Source organism: Schistocerca cancellata, chromosome 10, assembly GCF_023864275.1.
Source record: "Schistocerca cancellata isolate TAMUIC-IGC-003103 chromosome 10, iqSchCanc2.1, whole genome shotgun sequence".
Classification (NCBI taxonomy): Eukaryota; Metazoa; Arthropoda; class Insecta; order Orthoptera; family Acrididae; genus Schistocerca; species Schistocerca cancellata.
The window spans coordinates 175279975-175304511 of NC_064635.1; the positions used below are offsets into that span (position 1 = coordinate 175279975).

The 24537-nt window shown below is 45.4% G+C and overlaps 1 protein-coding gene across 1 annotated transcript in view; it reads right to left on the reverse strand.

Moving 5' to 3' along the window:
* LOC126106507 (actin-histidine N-methyltransferase) overlaps positions 1–24537 on the reverse strand; it is a 469720-nt gene that overhangs the window by 73740 nt on the left and 371443 nt on the right. Inside the window, exon 7 of the mRNA XM_049912826.1 lies at positions 4717–4831. Coding sequence (XP_049768783.1) covers positions 4717–4831 — 115 coding nt within the window. The remainder of the gene's footprint in view (positions 1–4716; positions 4832–24537) is intronic.

Consider the following 24537-nt stretch of genomic DNA (forward strand, 5'->3'; position numbering starts at 1 on the left):
AAAAATAGGGAGAAACTCAATACGGAGCCCTGCAGAACGCCATTCTCCTGGATATAGGGTGGGGGGGGGGGGACTATGGGAGGCACTGTCCTGGACACAGGAAATATGGAGCGACCGGAAGTTTTGGATAAAAATTGGGAGTGGGCCCCGAAGACCCTTCTCATACAATTTTGGCAAGGATATGATGTCGCCAGGTCGTGTCTTACGCTTTATGTAAGGCAAAAATTATGGCAACCAGATGCTGGCGTCTGGAAAAGGCTCTTCGGACGGCAGACTGGAGGGACGCTAGATTATCAGTGGTAGAGCGACCCTGGCGGAAGCTGCCCTGACATGGAGCCAGTAGGCCACGTGACTCCAGGACCAACCCAGCCACCGACACACCACACGTTCCAGCAGCTTCCAAAGACAGTTGGTGAGGCTGATGGGTCGGTAGCTTTCCACATCAAGCGGGTTTTGACCACATTTGAGCACCGGAATGATGGTGCTCTCCTGCCACTGCAATGGAAAGATGGCATCACATCAGATCCGGTTGAAGATGATGATGAGATGTCGCCTGTAGTCAAGACGACAGATGTTTAATCACCTGACTGTGGTTCCGATCCGGCCCAAGAGCTGTGTCGGGGCAATGTGCAAAGGGCGTTATAGGATTCACTGTGTCGTGTAGTTAACGAGAGGACGTTCCTTACCTTCTGCCGTTTGAGGGCGCAAAAGGCTGTGGGGTAGTTCTCCAACGCAGAGGCTCGAGCATAATGCCCAGCAAAGTGATCGGCAATCGCGTTTGCGTCGGTAGATAACACGCCATTGATGTTAATGCCACGCACACCTGTTGGGTTTTGGTACCCAAAACGACGTCTGATTTTCGTCCAGACTTGGGAAGGTGACGTATGGCACCCAATGGTCGACACGTACCTCTCCCAACACTCCTGCTTCCGTCGTTTGATAAGTTGGCGAATGTGGCCACGGAGCCGCTTAAAGGCTATTAGGTGCTCTAGGGAAGGGTGCCGCTTACGTCGCTGTAGAGCTCGCTGACGCTCTGTAACTGCCTCAGCGACTTCCGGCGATCACCAAGGGACTGTCTTTCGCTAGGGGCATCCTAAAGAACGAGGTATCGCGTTTTCCGCCGCAGAAAAGATCGTCGTAGTGACCTGCTCAACGACAACATCGATGGCACCATGGGGAGATTCAGCGGCGACAGCAGATATGAAGGCTTCCCAGGCTGCCTTGTTTAAATCCCATCTGGGTAGGCGTCCGTGGGCATGACGCTGGGGGAGTGACAGGAAGATGGGGAAGAGGTCACTATTACACAGGTCGTCATGTGGTCTCCAGTGGATAGATGGGAGAAGGCCAGGATTGCAAACCGAGAGATCAATGGCCGAATATGTGCCATGTGCCACACTGAAATGTGTGGGGGCACCTGTAAGAGGCAGAGGTCGAGTTGTAAGTTTTCGACGTCGCTACCTCGGCCAGTAAGCAGGGCGCCACCCCGCAAAGAGTTATGCGCGTTAAAATCTCCCAGAAGTAGGGAAGGGGTACTGCACCATCTGGAGGAAGATATACATTGCAGACAGCTATTTCCTGCGTCGTCCTTATCCTGACAGTCACAGCTTCAAGAGGGGTTTGAAGAGGCACAGTTTGACTACATATTGAGTTCAGGACATAGACGCAAACTCCACCTGGCACAATAATAGTCGCTATGGTCCCCGTAATATCGCTTATAGCCGCGGAGGGCAGGGGTCCCCATTGTCGGGTACCAGGGCAATGCAGAAAGCAGATGTAAAGCTTAACAGTTTCTGTAGCTCAGCCAGGTGGTGGAAAAAAACGCCGCAATTCCAATTCCACTGAAGGATTATGTGATCGTGAGACTAGGACGGCATGATACAGTCAATGAGGCAGTCTACGCCTCAGGGTCACCTGCTGCCACCAGATGAGTACCTGTGCGATCAACATCCATTGTGTCTCAGGGTCCAGCGAGAGTAGGTCCTCAGCGGACGCCAGAATCTCCAACTCATCCTCAGAGCTTGTAGGTAGTGGTGGAGTTGGTGCCATCGCAATGCCTTGGTTCTTGGGGGTCTTTTTCTTTTTAGGTTTCTCTAGTTGCTTCTTAGGTTTGTACGGCTTCACTGATTCAGTCTCGGGGACAGGAGGACCGTGAAGCCCTACGACCAGCTACCTGTGGTTGCTTCAGCCACAGGCAGGTGTCAGTTTTGCCACTGTTAGGAACCTGGAAAAGGAGTTGCCAAAGGGATCCCTTCCTGGTGAGTGAAGCCGATGAAGGCTTACACTTCTCCAGCTGAGAAATGAGGACTGGTGTCCTCAATGGTTCGGGAGGGGGGGGGGGGGGGGTTGCTCCTGAAGTAGGTTATGCAGAAGCAACAGGGAGGGAAGTGGCACCCACCATCAAGGGGCAGGTGGAGTCTGACGGCTCTGAGAGCCAACTGTATGCGGTGGAACGGATGTAGCCTCTCATATTTTCTCTTAGCCTCTGTGTCGGACAGTATTCCATGGTTTTTTTTTTCTTTATGGAGAATCGTGCCATCTGGCTAGCAAGGCGAATGGTGCTCTCCTCAGTTGACACAATTGGGAGATGGGGCACAGGGAGTACTGGGATGTGAAGGACGACCACAAACCCGACATGTGACGCTGGAAGTACAGTGGGAAGACATATGGCCGAACTTCCAGCACTTAAAGCACCGGATCAGGGGAGCGATAAATGGCTTCATGTCACGGCGGTAGACCCTCACCTTGACCTTCTCGGGTAATGTGTCCCCTCGAGAGCTAAGATGAAGACAACCTGATTATTCCTCAGACACTGATGGACGCGCCAGACGAAATGGATACCTCGCCTCTCTAAATTGGCGCGCAACTCAACTCATAATCAGACTGCAAAAGAAGGTCCCTGTGAAATATGATACCCTGGACCATATTTAAGCTCTTATGGGGCGTGATGGAAACAGAAACATCCCTCAGCTTATCACAGGCGAGTGGTGCCCGTGACTGGGCAGAGGATGTAGTTTCGATCAAGACCGAACCTGGTCGCATTTTGGACAAGCCCTCCACCTCCCCAAGCTTGTCTTCTGAATGCTCTACAAAAAAAATGAGGTTTCATTGAAGATTCCCCGTCAACTCTCGTACATACGAGGTAATGGGGTAAATAAGCTTCACTGCCATCCTTAGCCTGGCGTTCCTCCCATGGCTGGGGGGGGGGGGGGGATTTGGGGTCGGATTTCTTAGCACTGAAGTTAGATCTTAACCGCTTAGAGACTGCTGGTGTTTGAACACCAGCATGAAATGACGTACTACACTTCATGGGGTGTCATCTGTCCTGATGCCACACACTCCAACCAGGGGCCTGCCCCACGGCGCCACCGAGCCGCAGCAAAGGTCACCTGGCAGGGTGGCCATTGCTGGGAGTCCAGATGCCCCAGGTTGACAGGCATCTGCTCCTTGGCATACGTGGGGAGTTAACGGTGCAGGTATCAGTAGAGCAATCTCTGTGTGGTCAGGAGGCTACAACACACATGGTACATGGCGGCCCCACCACAACGGACTGGCTACTGTGCTGGATATCAGGCGCAAACGATCTAAGAACTCCATTATCGTCGACAGCGCAGAAAGCGATACTGCACAGAGGATGGAGGAAAACGCATCCAGGAGGGTGACCTCACCCAACAGCTGGAGAATGATCGGAAGTGCAGATCCGTGTCAACGAAGGATGCGAGAGGTCTCAGCGCATGATGGACACTATGCACTATGTAAGGCACCTTTCCCCAATTGGTTCGCTCTTCGGGAAAATTTTTAAAAATGGACGTCAAACCCTACAAGGGTCCATCACATAAAGGCCGAAACGTGTGAGACTCCTTTTAGTCGCCTCTTACGTCAGGCAGGAATATCTCGGGCGTATTCTAACTCCCGCATCCGCAGGGGGGGGGGGGGGGGGGACACCATTACCGCTGAAGAGTGCACGTCAACGTTAGCTGCCTCGTCTCGTGTGCCGACGGCTTTGAATTTCCTTATCACCAATCTCTCCACAATATATCATGAAGTGAGGCCATGTGACACTGTTTACTGCGACGCGTCCGTCGGATGGGAACGTCAAGCTTGGTGGTCCCCTTGGTGGTAAGCTGTGTGCCGGTATTGGGTTTCACTCTCTCCCTTCCCATCATCCATAACAACACAATCCGACACTACAGCGTACAATCAATCATTACAGTCATCCACACGACACACATACACACACACCAGACCCTTCGTAACAGGCCTGAGGAAGGTAATGCCAAACTACCTCCAGTATCATATTGTCAAGAGCGCCGATGCATCTGCTGCCTACACTCATTGCAAGGGACCACTTTTATTTTTGAGGGGCAAAATCTGACGCTTTAGGCAACGGCCAGGGCAGCGATCTGGGAGGGAGGGGGGTTGGCTCGTTTTTGGCCTCGTTCTCACAATATGGTAGGACAAAGACCACATCGTAAAGGAAAATGAGTAGACCACATTACAATTACCAGGAGCAATGTGGATGTTTATCGCTGAAGAACGTGAAAGGTGGAAACGTAAGGAAGAGGCCTTTTTCCAGCAAAGGACCTCACATGGGTAATCATGATGATGTGATACATGAAACATTATCTGTATGTGGATGATCCCTTCTTTCCCGTTACGTGTGACAAACGGCAAAATGGTTTGCCCTGTTAACGATAAGAGAATGCCTTAAGTACTCACCGCTCCGTTGTCGTGGTTGGCCATGTCCCAGACGGGGATGAGCGCATTCAGCATGGCACCGCCGTCTGCGGAAGGAACAAAATTCTGGCGCGTCATCACTGTGGACACGGCCCAGCTGTAACAGAAAGAAACGACGCCCACATTTACACTTCCGCAGGACCTCAGTGGACTGCTGCCTACCGCTAAAGTCGAAAATCCGATTCAATCCACGCAACCTTCGCTCGCCAACACCTATTACTTGCTGCAGCAGGCGCGAAACCATGATTCGGTTCTGAGAATGGGGGGTGTTCACTGTTTCTTACTGTCCCCCCATTCCCTGAACTATTTATCATCCATGTTTTAAACCTGTCACAGGTGTCTACGAGGTTAATAACAACAAAATATACAAAATACAGAGAATATAACATGTAGACTGTCAAATGGCAAGAGTAGCGGTTTTAAAGAGAGAAATTTGCTAACATCGAACACAAGTAAATAGAAAGTGATTGCACAAGGTATCCCTGTATGGACATGAAACGTCGACGATACACAGTTCGAACAAGTAGAGAACAGAAGCTTTCTGAGATGTGGTGCTACAGAAGAATGCTGGAGACTAGATGTGTAAATGGCATAAGTAATAATGAGTTACTGAATCGAACCAAGGAGAAAAGAATATGGGACAATTTAATTATACGAAGGGATCGGTTGATAGGGCTTACCCTGAGGCGTCGACTTGAGAAGTGTGTGTGTGTGTGTGTGTGTGTGTGTGTGTGTGTGGCGGGGGGAAGGGCTAAAGATTTTAGAGGGGGACCATGTTTAACTCTGGATCCTAAACCCTCGTAAAATTTACGATTGCAGTTGGAACCAATTCGTGGTTCCCGCCAATCTCGTATTGTCAGTACACGGTGTAAAGTGGGGCCTTCTTTACTTTTTTGTGTCCCATATACCACTGGAGACCTCTTAATTGTAACTAAATGGTGCGTAAATCATAAGTTTTAATTTCCTATGCATAAAATATGGATTTTATGCAAAATAAATTAAAACTTTTGATTGTCGAAGTAGAGAGGATATAAAATGTAGACTGGAAATGGCAAGGAAAGCGTTTCTGAAGAAGAGAAATTTGTTAACATCGAGTATTGATTTAAGTGTCAGGAAGTCGTTTAGTATTTGTATGGAGTGTAGCCATGTATGGAAGTGAAACATGGTCGATAAATAGTTTAGACAAGAAGAGAATAGATAGCTTTCGAAATGTGGTGCTACAGAAGAATGCTGAAGATTATATGGGTAGATAACATAACTAATGAGGAGGTATTGAATAGGATTGGGGAGAAGAGAAGTTTGTGGCACAACTTGACTAGAAGAAGGGATCGGTTGGTAGTACATGTTCTGAAGCATCAAGCGATCACAAATTTAGTACTGGAGGGCTGCATGGAGGGTAAAAATCGTAGAGGGAGACCAAGAGATGAATACACTAAGCAGATTCAGAAGGATGTAGGCTGCAGTAGGTACTGGGAGATGAAGAAGCTTGCACAGGTTAGAGTAGCATGGAGAGTTGCATCAAACCAGTCTCAGGACTGAAGACCACAACAACAACAACAACAACAACATGGATTAGTAAAATTTACGATCGTTTGGTAACAATGTAACATTTTTCCCCCTTTAGATTTCTATGGTACAGCAAGCAGTTTCAAATGCACTTGGGTTGCAGTAGCTATGCAGAGAAGGATGGGTTTGCACAGAACGTATTAGGGTGGCACACTGCATCGAACCAGCTTTCACACTGACGACGACGACAAATAAATGAAGAAAAGACAACAAAGCTGGTAGCGATAACGCCGAAGCGAGAATCCAGTTGCTTCCGAAATCGTTGTCAATCTGTCCTCGTGCGATATCGGTAGACCAGGGCAGATGACAGCCAAGTGATTCACGGAACGGGAAACGTCTCCAAATCGTGACTTTGGTATCTGGTTCTCTAAGCGCTCACTTCGCTTTACACAGAAATTACGCCACAGCATAAATATGCCCCCGTTAATTATTCCGCCTCAATCTAAACAGTTTAAACGAAATTCATTAAAAGCGGGAAGTAATCAGACGCAGCCCCACTTCGCTCTTCACGCTGACCTATATGCGTAAGAAATCATTACAGCAGTTTTCGTGTTACACAGGAAGCTACCTCCACTCTTACGCAATGTATAATCCACGATCCATTTTGCCTCTAGGTTCCGTATCCCCACGTTTCGCAATTAATTTTTTTAATCACTTTTCTGCAATGTTGATACATTTCACAATATCAGTAGAATTAACAAAGCTTTATGCGTTTTAAACATCACTACTGGACATTAAGACTGCTACATCAGGAAGAGTAGCAACTAACGAAATTTTACTTATTGTGCGTTAACAGTGTATTACACGGAACACTTGATTCAATTTGTGAATTCGGGTTAACTGCAAAATATAAAACTCAATTTATTACAAAATTCAGAACTGTTATACAACGTTATGACAACAGACGACACATCGTCACGAGAGATACACATCTGTTCAGTTTTTTGTAAAATATTTATTGTACCAGTCTTTACTAATGCTTTATATTCATTTATTTTTAGATCTGGAGATGATCACTACATGACATCGAAACCAGTTATCAAGTGCGACTATTTGCAACTGAGACTTTTATAAGGTTACATATTATATAAACATAAACGAAGAATAACGTACTGTGTGGACTTATTATCACACAATAATCTGCTACATCATTACAGCTACAGTGACAATGTCTAATATAAAACCTAATATACGTACAAATCTATACATAATGATACATAGTGAAAGCTAGTTAAACTTTGAAGGTCTCCTTTAAAGAGATGGACGAAAAGACTAATACCTTTGGCAGCTTCAAATTTCCCTAAGGAGAAACACGCAAGTACTAAACAGTTTTGGCTTAACAACGTATTCGCCAAGAGGTAAATGTGCAGTGCAATAAGATTGTAATCGTCATGTTGCTAGATTGAATCTCACTAGAAGTGTTTTCTTTTTTTTACTTTTTAAAATTTGTATTTATTAACAAATGAAAATTTTACTTAAAAATAATGAATCATAATTTTTATAAAATATAGTCTTCTTTTTAATTCCTATTGGCATGAAAATTCGTCCAAAATAAATTGAAATTTGGTACAAAATGCGAAACACCAAAAATAAAACAAAATACACATTTATTAAGCCGGCCGTTGTGGCTGAGCGGTTCTAGGTGCTTCAGTCTGGAATCGCGCTGCTGCTACGGTCGCAGGTTCGAATCCTGCCTCGGGCATGGATGTGTGTGATGTCCTTAGGTTAGTTAGGTTTAAGTAGTTCTAATTTCTGGGGTACTGATGACCTCAGCAGTTAAGTCCCATTGTGCTCAAAGCCATTTTAACCATCTGAACTTTTATTAATCACTTTGCGAGTGTTAAGAGTTCCGCTTATATACATGCTTGCTAAGGGCACTGGAGAGGAATTCCGCCTAACGCAAGACACCTTTGTGGTTTTGTTTTCGCCCAGATATGTTTCAGCACTTTTTGTGCTATCTTCAGTGAGTTTGTTTATTTTGTTCTGCAAATTTGTTACGTGGCAGCCTTCGCAAACTTTTGGTACAAAATATTTACATTTGTAAAATGCGCGATTACTGTCAAATGTTTTTACGTCTGTTAGCATACAGTACAGAGTTGAGACATGTATCACTGAGTTCAGGGATTCTGTGTTGTTCATTTACGATATGTCTAAAGTTTCTACCTTTACAGCACATTTGGAAATACAGGTCATGTACGCATTTGTTTACATACGTCACATGGAGCTGTTGGACTGAGCGCGCGCGGGCGAACTAAACACCACAAACGTCAACAGCGCGCGCGCGCGCACACACACACACACACACACACACACACACACACACACACACACACACACACACCACGAAACAAATGAACACCATACAGTCACAACACTAATAAATGGCGGGAAAACTCTCTGCTAGGTAACAAAATGTGTAACGTCAAAAACGAAATAAACAAGCGTGTTATCTCGACAAAAAAGGTAAAAAGAAGGCAGCATCAAGAAACTGTAAGTGACACACACGATAAACAGTGATTTTCGGTAGGAAAAGCGTAATAAACATTAAGAATGAAAAAAGGTTTTGTTCTTTGCAGACGACAAGCTGCAGATTGCTTAGTAGACCTAGCATAAATACCCGATCGCTCCATGTGCGATATGTAACAAATGCAAATATCCACTGTATTTGCAAATATACTATAAAACTAGAAACTAGACATACCATAAATAAACATAGAATGCCGCAATGCAGTGATACATCTCTCAGCTCTGTACTATACGCTTACCAATGTAAAAACATTTGACAATTATCTACATTTACATCTACATGATTACTCTGCAATTCACATTTAAGTGCTTGGCAGAGGGTTCATCGAACCACAATCATACTATCTCTCTACCATTCCACTCCCGAACAGCGCGCGAGAAAAACGAACACCTAATCCTTTGTGTTCGAGCTCTGATTTATTTTATTTTGATGATCATTCCTACCTATGTAGGTTGGGCTCAACAAAATATTTTCGCATTCGGAAGAGAAAGTTGGTGACTGAAATTTCGTAAATAGATCTCGCCGCGACGAAAATCGTCTTTGCTTTAATGACTTCCATACCGCGCAGCAATATTCTAGCAGAGGACGCTCATTTTACAAATGTAAATATTTCATACGAAAAGTCTCTTCAAAGGCTAATATGTAAAAACTGTGTAGAAGGAAAATAAAAAGATCCACTGAAGATAGCACAAGAAGTACTGAAACATGTCTCTGTGAAAAAACTACAAAGGTGTCTTTGTCCATGTTCGCACTCACTCAGATACAGACGAATAAGTTAATCAGGGAGAATGTATATATATATATATTTTTTTACTCGAAAGTGCTCGAAGATATTCTAATCTTCACAGGTGATTATTTTTCGAGTGTTTTAGAACTTCGCCGAACCAAAAACGGCGGTAAGAGTTTAACATTGCATGTGTAAATTGACTCAGGATGTGATGTTCAGGGTGGTTATAATTAAACATTCACCACTTGAGCCCGGAAGGACGGAAAACCATTTACCGTACGGGTACCAAACTCTACAGGAACGAAATTCAGACTATGCGCTGCAGAATCTGCTCTGTAGTATTTGTGTCGTGGCTACTCGTCAGGCGCGAGTACTGGTAAGGCGACGTAATGTGTAAACACAAATATCAGTGTGGATCACAGCTGCAGTCAGTCCCGGCCGGACTGGCCGAGCGGTTCTAGGCGCTACAGTCTGGAACCGCGCGACCGCTACGATCGCAGGTTCGAATCCTACCTCGGGCATGGATGTGTGTTAGGTTAGTTAGGTTCAAGTAGTTCTAAATTCTAGGGGACTGACGACCTCAAAAGTTAAGTCCCACAGTGCTCAGAGCCTTTCTTTTCTTTTTTTCAGTCGGTCAACAAGGATTGGGAATTGTGAGCAGGGCTTTATTCATAAACCTGTTTTATCAAAATAGCAGTAGTGCAGCTGCTTTGCACGAATATCGAAGCATTAAAGGAAAACAGAGATTCTCTTTCCGCAACGCGTTTGAAGAACATGACTCGGAACATCGAATTAACCAGCGATTTGGCAACTGCTCCTGTGAGAGTCCAACCACAGTCTAACATAACAGTCGCGACACTCACTGCTGTAAAAGTTGTTGCCGTTTGACAGATGGAGCGACACTAGCGCTCCAAGCGGCAGGTAAGGTGAACATCAGACGCGTTGTAAGCATAATGTTTGTTTACATCCATTTCCTACGTAATTTCCGAATTATTCGAGTTATTTTCTTGCCTCCAAGAGTTTGTTTAGTATCGGAAGGCATATATGTTTCTATTAATGATTCTAAAATAAGCGCAAGTATGGACAAAAACCATGAATAGAGTGGCAGGCTACAACACATTCGTGAAGAAACACTTGTGACATTGGACAGAATTGCAGCTTACCACGTTGATATCAAAAGAATATAAACACACAGATTCACATGTAAGAAGCACAGACATGTACCTCTACATGCATAAGCGATCGACAGCTCGTTTATCGTTCTGTAGGCCTACTGTGTGTGTGTCGTTTCCTGTTGCCACAAGTACGACCTTAATCTTTATATTATTCAAAGTGGGTAAAGCAACTGCCAAATAGTGGCAGAAATATGCTTAAAACATTATAATGAGCTGATTACATTACATTTCACGAAAAACCAAATATTTGAATAATTTTCAAACAATCTGTCTGTAGGCACTTTCCTTGTCCCGTAATAGTTTCGCTCGATCTGCACATTCTGACGCTTCACACGCTTTTGTAAGACATGAACAGCTGCACTTAATCTAACCACTTTATCGTCAAAGCACGTCTGTGGTGACGATTCGCACGAATCTGGCACTGATACATGGAGAGCTGAACTGGCTGCTTCTGTGTCATACGACAGTTTTACAGCTTTAGATTGACTGTCGAGTCTTTGTGGCAGTTTCTTCTTCATCGTCAGTTGAGGTGGCTTATTTAGGATGTCAAACAGTGTGGGTACTGCATTCCACACGAGTTTGTTATTGTCTGCGTTCATGAACTGGTTTTCTTCGAAACCTAACATTATTATACAGGTAAACTGGGTTTTTCTTCATAAGGTCTTCTAGCCTGCTATTAACAAGCCATTTTCTGCTCCTAAAACGATACATTCATCATTTATACACATATAGTTTGCAAGTGAATCCTAACGATACAGTTTGGTAACATGATGGTATATACCTCTCAGGATCCTTAGGAAACCTAAAAAGAGACAGCTGTGGTGTCTTCTTCCTGTTGTTGCTGCAATTTATTGCGCTACAAACGCTCCCAATGGTGAAAACCATTGTATAAATCAAAATAATCAATCACTATTCGCTTTCACGATCGCGCCGAACTCACAGTTCAACCTACCAGCCGCTTGGGGCGCTGCTGGCGCTGTAGGCAACAAAATCGAGGCGAAGTGTCGCGACTGTTATGTTAGACTGTGAGTCCAACGGTCAGTCGCCCCTCAAATTACTGAAGACGTTACTGTTGCCCATGGCTGACAATGCTAGGCGTAGTAGGAAGGTTGAAACTTCCTGTCAGATTAAGACTGTGTGTCGGACCGAGACCTTTGCCTTTCGCGGGCAAGTGCTCTACCATCAGAGCTACCCAAGCACGACTCACGCCCCGTCCTCACAGCTGCCAGGGAGTTTAGTATCAGCGCACACTCCGCTGCAGAGTGAGAATCTCATTCAGGAAGGTTGAAGATGGGCATGGCGTGGCAGGCAGCCAACATTCCACCTGACATGTTTCTGCCAACAGCAGAGCGATCTATAGTGCGGTTCCAGGTTTTGTGGATGCAGATGGTCTTCACATGGAGCTACGTTTGTAACCTGGAAGGTAAACATGGCGCGCATGTAACAAACGTTACTCTCTGGAAATTAAAATATGTTTCTTTCAAAGATTTATTTGTCATTTCCCTTCCGCATGTCCTTACAAATGTTTCCACACAGTGTCTTTGTCCTACGAACACTCGTTCATCACGGGGGCCGTCTCTAGTAGTGAAAGTTCCGTTATAACTAAACTACACTACTGGCCATTAAAATTGCTACACCAAGAAGAAACGCAGATCATAAACGGGTATTCATTGGACAAATGTATTATACTAGAACTGACATGTAATTACATTTTCACGCAGTTTAGGTGCATAGATCCAGAGAAATCAGTACCCAGAACAACCAGAACAACTCAGGGATCGAGACGTGGCTGCTCGATCCGCTACAGCCATGCGGATAACGGCCATAATACGCCTGGGCACTGAATCAAATAGAGCTCGGGTGGCGAGTATAGGTACAGCTGCCCATGCAGCTTCAACACGATACCACAGTTCATCAAGAATAGTGACTGGCGTATTGTGACGAGACAGTTGCTCGGCCACCATTGACCAGACGTTTTCAATTGGTGAGAGATCTGGAGAATGTGCTGGCCAGAGCAGCAGTCGAACGTTTCCTGTATGCAGAAAAGCCCGTAGACGACTTCAAGCATGCGATCATGCATTATCCTGCTGAAATGTAGGTTTTCGCAGGGATCGAATGAAGGGTAGAGCCACGGGTCATAACACATCTGAAATGCAACGTCCACTGTTCGAAATGCCGTCAGTGCGAACAAGAGGTGTCCGATACGTATAACCAATGGCACCGCATACCATCACGCCGGGTGATACGCCAGTATGGCGATGACGAATACGCGCTTCCAATGCGTGTTCACCGCGATGTCGCCAAACACGGATGCGACCATCATGATGCTGTAAACAGAACCTGGATTCATCCGAAAAAATGACGTTTTGCCATTCGTGCACCCAGGTTCGTCGTCGAGTGCACCATCGCACGCGCTCCTGTCTGTGATGCAGCGTCCAGGGTAACCGCAGCCACGGTCTCCGAGCTGATAGTCCGTGCTGCTGCAAACGTCGTCGAACTGTTCGTGCAGATGGTTGTTGTCTTGCAAACGTCCCCATCTGTTGACTCAGGGATCGAGACGTGGCTGCTCGATCCGCTACAGCCATGCGGATAAGATGCCTGTCATCTCGACTGCTTGTGATACGAGGCCGTTGGGGTCCAGCACGGCGTTCCGTATTACCCTCCTGAACCCAACGATTCCATATTCTGCTAAAAGTCATTGGATCTCCACCAGCGCGAGCAGCAATGTCGGAATACGATAATCCGCAATCGCGATAGGCTACAATCCGACCTTTATGAAAGTCGGAAACGTGATGGTACGCATTTCTCCTCCTTACACGAGGCATCACAACAACGTTACACCAGGCAACGCCGGTCAACTGCTGTTTGTGTATGAGAAATCGGTTGGAAACTTTCCTCGTGTCAGCATGTTGTAGGTCTCGCCTCCGGCGCCAACCTTGTGTGAGTGCTCTGAAAAGCTAATCATTTGCATATCACAGCATCCTCTACCTCTCGGTTAAATTTCGCGTCTGTAGCACGTCATCTTCGTAGTGTAGCAATTTTAATGGCCAGTAGTGTATATGCCTGACACACAAAACTTGGTGGATCTGAGTAAATGACAGGAAGGAGGCAATGCCTTAGTTAATTAAGGAAATAGTTTCAAGGAATACTGGGGATACATAAGCAAAAAGGTGAAAGAAGTGCCTAGAGTGAAATTTTCCGTAAAGGGTATGGAGTCTCCGCAGTATATGTACATGGTACCAGATCTACAGGGACAGATTTTGTTGAGAGGAGACTGGTTGAAAACACACTAAGTCAATATAATATTTAGCAGTCAGGAGATAAGCATAAGGTATGAGGGAAGATTTAAGAATGTTAAATTTAAACGTGAACCAACAGAGTGTCAAATCATGGATTTATATAGCAAAATGGTTCAAATGGCTCTGAGCACTATGGGACTTGACTTATAAGGTCATCAGTTCCCTAGAACTTAGAACTACCCAAACCTAACCAACCCAAGGACATCACACACATCCATACCCGATTCGAACCTGCGACCGGATTTATATAGCATTCGTGACACGAGGTAGTATGTAGAATGGTAGGATAGGGTAGGAGATACAATTAGTAGATGGGGGAATATCAAGTTAATTAATCAGATGTCAGTAAAATACGATTCCAAGCAGATTTATTACATCGCATGTGCGAATACGGGCAATGTTGATTTAGTGTTTCCATCTAACTGTATAACAATATTGAGTTCAGTGAAACTCGGTATGTTTTCCCTAGCTGTGATGGATGGGAACACTACGTAACAGTTAGAACTGTTACAAATACATCAAGATTTCGGCGGAGACGTGATAAGAGTCTAGTGTTTTATTACTGCGAAGTCTCGTTCGCTGCCTCATGAAAGGAGGAAGAAAAACAAACAATGACTTCACTACGACCTTGCCAACGTCAGAAATGCAGAATTGCTATTCCGTCCCCCACATTTCGTAACGAGGTTTACGCTTTCTTCGACATGAAACATTACGAACGGTTGGACCATACGCGACGGCTACGCAGTCGCTGTAACGCTATGATTTCACGACCGTGCTCTCCACCGACAAAAGTCTGAAACGAAGCAGCGACGTGCAGCATCCGTCAGTGTGTGTTATGGGTTTGTAGGCCACGCTGGGAGAAAGTGCCGAAGAGCCGAAAGTGTTTTCTTCTCTCCGGACTACGAGCGAAACCGCAAAATATGGCGGAGAGCGCTATCGACGAGAGCGGTACGTGCCATTCGTAGCAACTGTAGTCACATCATCACGCCTCCAGCGTTGTTGATGGCCTCGGTGTCGCGAGCAAGAATGTCCACAATTTTTTTTTTTTTTCAGGTATCCCATAACAAGCTACAGTCACTCATCGATGAAGACATCCCGTACAGTTATCAAATTTCTGTGTTGTTGACTGTTACAGACATTTACCGTGGGTTTAGAATGGATAATTTAACCGACCAATCGAGTCCTGCGTGTTCGTCAACCAGGAACTAACGTCGCGGACAAGACACGAGATGGTTGTTGTGAACTTGGATGGCTGGAGTGGTCACAGAACAATCAGCATGAAGATGTGGAAGCAAGGGCGATAAGACATTGGTCGTAAAGCTGATTTAGACATTCTGTGAGAACCTACTTTCTTTAAAAGGCGCCGGTATGAGACTGATCAGAAATTTTTTGACAGCCTAGAATCCGAATCAAACCGGGTTTCTCTATCCAGCGCGCTGAGGATATCGTGTGTCGAGAGAGCAATTTGAGCTCTGTGTAAAATGTTTTGGAAACTATGTAAATAGCCATATTGATTATTTTGTTCCAGGTAGGTGATAATGTCTGAACTCTAAGTTCGGTATGGGTTTCTAAAGCCGTGAACCATAGTACAAATTCTCTGGCCGATGTTGTTACACCATGAAGCACCAGTCCGGTATTTATTAAATTTTGTGCTGATGTTCATAACTGGTATCAAGAGATTTAAACATTCCATGATCGGCGTCATATACATCTACATTTGTACTCCGCAAGCCACCCAACGGTGTGTGGCGGAGGGCACTTTACGTGCCACTGTCATTACCTCCCTTTCCTGTTCCAGTCGCGTATGGTTCACGGGAAGAACGACTGCCGGAAAGCCTCCGTGCGCGCTCGAATTTCTCTAATTTTACATTCGTGATCTCCTCGGGAGGTAAAAGTAGGGGGAAGCAATATATTCGATACCTCATCCAGAAACGCACCCTCTCGAAACCTGGACAGCAAGCTACACCGCGATGCAGAGCGCCTCTCTTGCAGAGTCTGCCACTTGAGTTTGCTAAACATCTCCGTAACGCTATCACGATTATCAGATAACCCTGTGACGAAACGCGCCGCTTTTCTTTGGATCTTCTCGATCTCCTCTGTCAACCCGACCTGGTGCGAATGCCACACTGATGAGTAATTCTGAAGGAAGGTCGAACGAGTGTTTTGTAAGCCACTTCCTTTGTTGATGGATTACATTTTCTAAGGACTCTCCCAATGAATCTCAACCTGGTACCCGCCTTACCAACAATTAATTTTATATGATCATTCCACTTCAAATCGTTCCGCATGCATACACCCAGATATTTTACAGAAGTAACTGCTACCAGTGCTTGTTCCGCTATCATATAATCATACAATAAATGATCCTTCTTTCTACGTATTCGCAATACATTACATTTGTCTATGTTAAGGGTCAGTTACCACTTCCTGCACCAAGTGCCTATCTGCTGCAGATCTTCCTGCATTTCGCTGCAATTTTCTAATGCTGCAACTTCTCTGTATACTGCAGCACCATCCGCGAAAAGCCGCATGGAACTTCCGACACTATCTACTAGGTCATATATATATATTGAAAAGCAATGGTCCCATAACACTCCCCTGTGGCACGCCAGAGGTTACTTCAACGTCTGTAGACGTCTCTCCATTGAGAACAACATTCTGTGTTCTGTTTGCTAAAAACTCTTCAACCCAGTCACACAGCTGGTCTGATATTCCGTAGGCTCTTACTTTGTTTACCAGGCGACAGTGCGGAACTGTATCGAACGCCTTCCAGAAGTCAAGGAAAATGGCATCTACCTAAGAGCCTGTATCTAATATTTTCTGGGTGTCATGAACAAATAAAGCGAGTTTACCAGGCGACAGTGCGGAACTGTATCGAACGCCTTCCAGAAGTCAAGGAAAATGGCATCTACCTGAGAGCCTGTATCTAATATTTTCTGGGTGTCATGAACAAATAAAGCGAGTTGGGTCTCACACGATCGCTGTTTCCAGAAACGACATGATACTCGAGCAAAAAACATGTTCTAAAATTCTACAACAGATCGACGTCAGAGATATAGGTCTATAGTTTTGCGCATCTGCTCGACGACCCTTCTTGAAGACTGGGACTACCTGTGCTCTTTTCCAATCATGTGGAACCTTCCGTTCCTCTAGAGACTTGCGGTACACGGCTGTTTGAAGGGGGGCAAGTTCTTTCGCGTACTCTGTGTAGAATCGAATTGGTATCCCGTCAGGTCCAGTGGACTTTCCTCTGCTGAGTGATTCCAGTTGCTTTTATATTCCTTGGACACTTATTTCGATGTCAGCCATTTTTTCGTTTGTGCTAGGATTTAGGGAAGGAACTGCAGTGCGGTCTTCCTCTGTGAAACAGCTTTGTAAAGGTGTTTAGTATTTCAGCTTTACGCGTGTCATCCTCTGTTTCAATGCCATCATCGTCCCGAAGTGTCTGGATATGCTGTTTCGAGCCACTTACTGATTTAACGTAAGACCAGAACCTCCTGGGATTTTCTGTCAAATCGGTACATAGAATTTTACTTTCGAATTCACTGAACGCTTCATGCATAGCTGTCCTTACGCTAACTTCGACATCGTTTAGCTTCTGTTTGTCTGAGAGGTTTTGGCTGCATTTAAACTTGCAGTGAAGCTATCTTTGCTTTCGCAGTAGTTTCCTAACTTTGATGTTTAACCACAGTAGGTTTTCCCCGCCCCTCACAGTTTTACTCGGCACGTATCTGTCTAAAGCGCAATTTACGACTGCCTTGAGCTTTTCCATAAACACTCAACATTGTCAGCGTCGGAACAGAAATTTTCGTTTTGGTCTGTTAGGTAGTCTGAAATCTGCCTTCTATTACTTCCTCCCTTTTTTTTATATTCCTATTTACTTCCATATTCCGTGTCAGGTGTTCACCCCACAGGCACGTATGTACTCATCCAATGTCATCTTGAGGAATTTCTTGCTTTGCGTGGAAGACATGGTGTGTCAGCTCACGAAAATTGTTGATTGGAGGCTGGTATGATCGCACGAGGAGCATTTAACCCTTTCACGGGAAGTGGTTCCGTTTGAAACCACCTACAATTTCCTCATTTTGTGGCCAAAGAGCAGTGGCTACACTTGGGGACACCATTCAGCAGCCTAGTTGGTGCTGCCCTCTAGCGGCTGTCACTAAAACCGCTTCAAAATCTGTAAATATTAGCAAGTAGTGAGGCGAGTTGGATAGCCATTTTTGTACGCTGTGCGCGAACGCCTTTGTTCTCAAATTGTGACTGTATTCTTCTGTATTAAGTAACATTTGTGCATGTATTAAATGCGGAATACTGTTCTGTTTACATTAATACTATATGTTCTGCGATACTAACCAAAATAATGCATTTATTTCCGTGAATGTGCTCCTGTAACGGCAGCATTAGTAGGTGTGACGCATTTTTTTTCCAGTTTCACGTGATGTATTCTCACAGACTAAAGGATGAGGAAATTCTGGAGTGCCTTTTCGCAGATATTCCTTCAGATCCCGACTCACAAATTGGCACTAGCAGTGACAGTGAAAGTGATGTGCTAGCTGAAGACAGTGATTTGGATTTGCGAATGAAAACACCTGTTTTATCTCAAATAATTTCGGAAAGTGAGAGTGAGGACCATTCTGACAATGACAGTGATGATAGTTTCAGCACTAATGACGATTTGCGCCGGCCGAAGTGGCCGACGGGTTCTAAGCGCTAAAGTCTGGAACCGCGCGACCGCTACGATCGCAGGTTCGAATCCTGCCTCGGGCATGGATGTGTGTGATGTCCTTAGGTTAGTTAGGTTTAAGTAGTTCTAAGTTCTAGGGGACTGAAGACCTCAGCAGTTGTGTCCGATAGTGCTCAGAGCCATTTTTGGACCATTTGCCACTGTCTTCCATTGCGAATTTTTCATGGAGAAAGGACGTCTGTGCAATGAACTTTGCCGCCAATTTTTCAGAGGAAGCTGGTGTACGAGGACAACTTAAAAATGACAGTGAAGATATGCAACCAGTAGATTTTTTTTGTGTCTGTTTTGTGACACTGTGTTAGAAAATATAGTTTTCCAGTCTAATCTGTACGCAACACAGAAAGGTGGCAACTTCAGGCCTCTTTCTGAAGCATAACTAAAAGTATTTTTTGGCTATAAACTTCCTAATGGGAATCAAGAAACCTTGTTCTTATCGTGACTGCTGGTCATCCCATAAGGGACTTCGAGATGAGTACATTTCCTCACTATTGTCGGTAAAAAAATTCAGCTGGATTTTGACACATATTCACATCAATGACAACGCTGTTATGCCTTCAAGGGAGAGCAGAAATTATGACAAATTATATAAAATCCGTCCACTAATCAATCAGATACTGATAAACTTCAAAGAATTCTATGCACCTACTAAGGAGCAAGCTATAGATGAATGCATGGTGAAGTTCAAAGGACGAATTGCATTCAAACAATATATATGCCCCAAAAGCCAATCAAGAGGGGATACAAAATCTGGATCTCAGCTGATAAGCTTGGATCTATTTGTGATTTTCAGATATATACTGGAAAAGTTGAAGGCATAGCGGAAAAATCCTTAGGAGAGAGAATTGTGAGAGATACGTGTAAAGGTTTGGAAGGAAAGGGATACCACATATACTTTGACAATTTTTTTACCAGTGTCTCACTTTTACAGAAGCTGAAAGATAACGGACTTTTTGCCTGTGGAACCATTAGATCACACAGAAAAGGACTTCCTACGCTAAAAACAGACAAAGAGTTGGAAAGAGGAGAGTTTGACTGGTCAGTTCGTTCTGATGGCATTGCCTGCATCAAATGGAAAGACAAACGTGTAATCATGTTGCTGTCTACAATTGATTTGATGTGTTGAAGAAGTCAGCTGTAAAGAAAAGGATGGAAAAATCACAAAGGAACCTTGCCCAAAAATAGTGAAATCATATAATGCAAATATGGGATGTGTCGATAAGGCAGATATGATGAACAGTTTTTATGCAATAGACAGGAAATCACGAAGGTGGCGGCTAAGATTATATTGGTATATAGGTGATATTTCTATTGGAAATGCATCTCCAACAGTGAAGCAAGTGCTAAAGGATTTTCGAAGACGTGTTGCTACAGAGCTGGTAGGCAGTAATGTCTTCAAAGATAGTCGTGGCCATCACAGTACACCGTCAGAACCATCTGCAAAAAAAATAAATTCAAAACTGTTGTTCCCCATAACAAACGTATACTGGAATCAAAACATGGAACCTCAAGGCGCTATGTGCACTGCAGCACAAAGAAAGAACCCCACAGAAGCAGATGGACATGTAGTCACTGCCAGGTAGCCTTATGCTTACCTGCAGAAAAGAATTGCTTCATACTGTATCATCAAAAGTGATGACATTTAGCGGTCAGTGGCTCCATTTGAAACCACCCTGTATGTGTTCAGTTTATGTATATTTCATTTAATGTTTACATTTTTCTGTCTCACTGTATGAAAATTAATACAATAAATACAAGGAAAAATTAATTTTTTTTTATTTTGCCCTTGAAAGGGTTAAGACGTAATGCAACACACTTTTGTTGGAAGCATGATAGATTCGTATACAGCATAGTATTTCCCACTATTATGGCTAAGAAATCCTGTTTTTCAATATAATCTCCGTTTAATGCGACGACCTTACGCCACCTTATTGGGACGGCCTGCCTGCCCGCACGGTACTACTCTACTGGTCGACGTCGGATCCGGCGTCTTGCCACATCAAAAAACCACCCAATACGGACGCGCTGCTTGCTGCGGAGTGCACCCTCCACTGGGCCGGACAGAGGGAAGCTGGGAGGTGCGAGGTCCAGGCTGCAGGCCGGCTGGCACGCGGGACATCGGACACGTTTGCGCGACCTCGTTGCCATGGTGACGGACGCCTTGCCCGACGACTCACCGTGCTTTTTTTTTTTCACTTCCAGGTCTCCGTCCACGTTCTGAAAGGACTACGAATATCTGCCATGGTCTGGTTTTCCACCAACAGAAACTTAACGACAGATGTCTGCTTGGAACTCACCTCCGTTACAGAAGCCACTTTGAAACCCACCGACAGGGCCGCCACCTAACGGAACTTCACGAAACTATAGGGGTTGAAGCGGAAATATTCCACGATATTCCTACAACAAAATACGCATTTTTTTTTTCAACCGAAACAGGTCGAGAAAAAATTTGTTCCATTACTCATTGAACGCCCCTCGCAGATACACAGCTGCAGAATCATAAAAAAAAGGTGTCATGCTCTGACAATTCGTGAACATTTCTGACTGGAGGCTGGTATCATCGCATATGTCATTCCATCAGATTCCCTGAGGCGTGCCTTATGATGATAAATCACACGACTGGGCAAGCCAGTCGGTCAAGAAAACGCACATCCCTCAAGGCGTTTGTGGTGTGACTTGCAGTGTGGGGCTTTACATTATCCTGCAAGAATACATTTGTTGCCTCGGAATGAAGGGTGAAACACAGGATTTTGCATTGTTGCCCCTTACTACCCAACCACGATATTATTGCACTTGGCCTCCTGTGGGCATTATCCGTATCACTCGCTGATTTTACAGTAATCGAGTACTGAGGTGACTGAGGAAAACGTATCGCACTGTCAATCCTTTCGGGTCACTTGGACATACATTATCTACTGGTTCGGCGTTTCCTCGTGAAATATCGTTAATAGTGCAGAGCGGTGTTATCCATAATTATGAATACCCATGAAAGTGAGAAACATGATTTATGTTTGGTTTGTGCGGCGCTCAACGCCGCGGTCATCACCGCCCGTACAAAGCCCCAATTTTTTACGCAGTCCAATTTTTTTCACAATCCGATCTAGCCGCTGTCACGAATGATGACGAAATGATGCGGACAACGCAAACACCCAGTACCCGGGCAGAGAAAAGCCCCAACACGGCTGGGAATCGAACCCAGGACCCCGTGATCCAAAGACAGCAACGCTAGCCACTAGACCATGAGCGGCGGGCGGGAGAAACAGAGGGCGATGTCGGGACAGTGGACACATTCACGTGAAAAAGCTCAAGTTTTACAATTCTGCCAGGAAGAAAAGCAGCGGAATCAGTTAATGATGCCTGTACAGAAAGAAATCTTACAGACAGCAAGAATGGTAGGGAAGTCAGGAGGAACACTAAAATATATTTGGAAGACCTACAGAAAGCGGAAACGAAAGAACAGTAAAATACACTCCTGGAAATTGAAATAAGAACACCGTGAATTCATTGTCCCAGGAAGGGGAAACTTTATTGACACATTCCTGGGGTCAGATACATCACATGATCACACTGACAGAACCACAGGCACATAGACACAGGCAACAGAGCATGCACAATGTCGGCACTAGTACAGTGTATATCCACCTTTCGCAGCAATGCAGGCTGCTATTCTCCCATGGAGACGATCGTAGAGATGCTGGATGTAGTCCTGTGGAACGGCTTGCCATGCCATTTCCACCTGGCGCCTCAGTTGGACCAGCGTTCGTGCTGGACGTGCAGACCGCGTGAGACGACGCTTCATCCAGTCCCAAACATGCTCAATGGGGGACAGATCCGGAGATCTTGCTGGCCAGGGTAGTTGACTTACACCTTCTAGAGCACGTTGGGTGGCACGGGATACATGCGGACGTGCATTGTCCTGTTGGAACAGCAAGTTCCCTTGCCGGTCTAGGAATGGTAGAACGATGGGTTCGGTGACGGTTTGGATGTACCGTGCACTATTCAGTGTCCCCTCGACGATCACCAGTGGTGTACGGCCAGTGTAGGAGATCGCTCCCCACACCATGATGCCGGGTGTTGGCCCTGTGTGCCTCGGTCGTATGCAGTCCTGATTGTGGCGCTCACCTGCACGGCGCCAAACACGCATACGACCATCATTGGCACCAAGGCAGAAGCGACTCTCATCGCTGAAGACGACACTCTCCATTCGTCCCTCCATTCACGCCTGTCGCGACACCACTGGAGGCGGGCTGCACGATGTTGGGGCGTGAGCGGAAGACGGCCTAACGGTGTGCGGGACCGTAGCCCAGCTTCATGGAGACGGTTGCGAATGGTCCTCGCCGATACCCCAGGAGCAACAGTGTCCCTAATTTGCTGGGAAGTGGCGGTGCGGTCCCCTACGGCACTGCGTAGGATCCTACGGTCTTGGAGTGCATCCGTGCGTCGCTGCGGTCCGGTCCCAGGTCGACGGGCACGTGCACCTTCCGCCGACCACTGGCGACAACATCGATGTACTGTGGAGACCTCACGCCCCACGTGTTGAGCAATTCGGCGGTACGTCCACCCGGCCTCCCGCATGCCCACTATACGCCCTCGCTCAAAGTCCGTCAACTGCACATACGGTTCATGTCCACGCTGTCGCGGCATGCTACCAGTGTTAAAGACTGCGATGGAGCTCCGTATGCCACGGCAAACTGGCTGACACTGACGGCGGCGGTGCACAAATGCTGCGCAGCTAGCGCCATTCGACGGCCAACACCGCGGTTCCTGGTGTGTCCGCTGTGCCGTGCGTGTGATCATTGCTTGTACAGCCCTCTCGCAGTGTCCGGAGCAAGTATGGTGGGTCTGACACACCGGTGTCAATGTGTTCTTTTTTCCATTTCCAGGAGTGTATATTTTGAAAGGCCTTCAGAAAGCTCAAGAAAACGGGGAAGGAATTAAAACACCTAAAAAAAAGGCGTTCTAGAAAAGTAGTTTCTCTAGTATACTTCGATAAAGCACTTACTTGAAGAAAATTTTCCGAGTGTTATGAACTGAAGACGGAAATCCCAAGGTCGAGAAGGCTACTTATAGTTTCCAAAAGTGTGATTTTTTTTTGGGTGGGTGTGGGGGAAGGGAAACATTTCGGAAAATTTTGAAAAATGTAAAAGTAAGAGAGCCGTCTAAATAAATTGTTGCAGAGCGAACGGAATACTCGAAAGCAATCAGAAATAATGAGAAGTGGCCAAGCAAACCACTGATACCCACAGACGAAGTGTGGGTGCACCCGCTTTCTTACCGTGAAAATGTGCTGGCAGCATGAAGAGGTTCCGGCTGTAGCAACTAATATCACAGCAGGCCAAAGAGCTATATAGTTGTCTACGTTGGAGGAGCATTATGTTTCATAAACGGAGCAGAGTTAATTTATAATTCGAAATCTAAATCCGAAGACTATCACGATGATATGGATGGCGATAATTATCATAAATAGTTAGAACAGAAACTGATTCCTAACATCAGAGCTGGTAGTAAGGTTGTTCTTGACAAAGCACCATATCGAACTTTTCAGACAAATGAAGTCACCACCACTGCAACTCGCAAAAATGCACATTCTGAACGAAATCAGTTTTGAACCGATTTTAACAATAAATGGGCTTTTACAAATTGTGCGTCATAAACCACAGCATGTTCTTAAAGTGGATGCATTTTAAAAGCGGGAGGGATATACTGTTCTGAGGATCCCACCACACCACATTTGAACCCTACAGAGCTCATCTGTATTACAATGA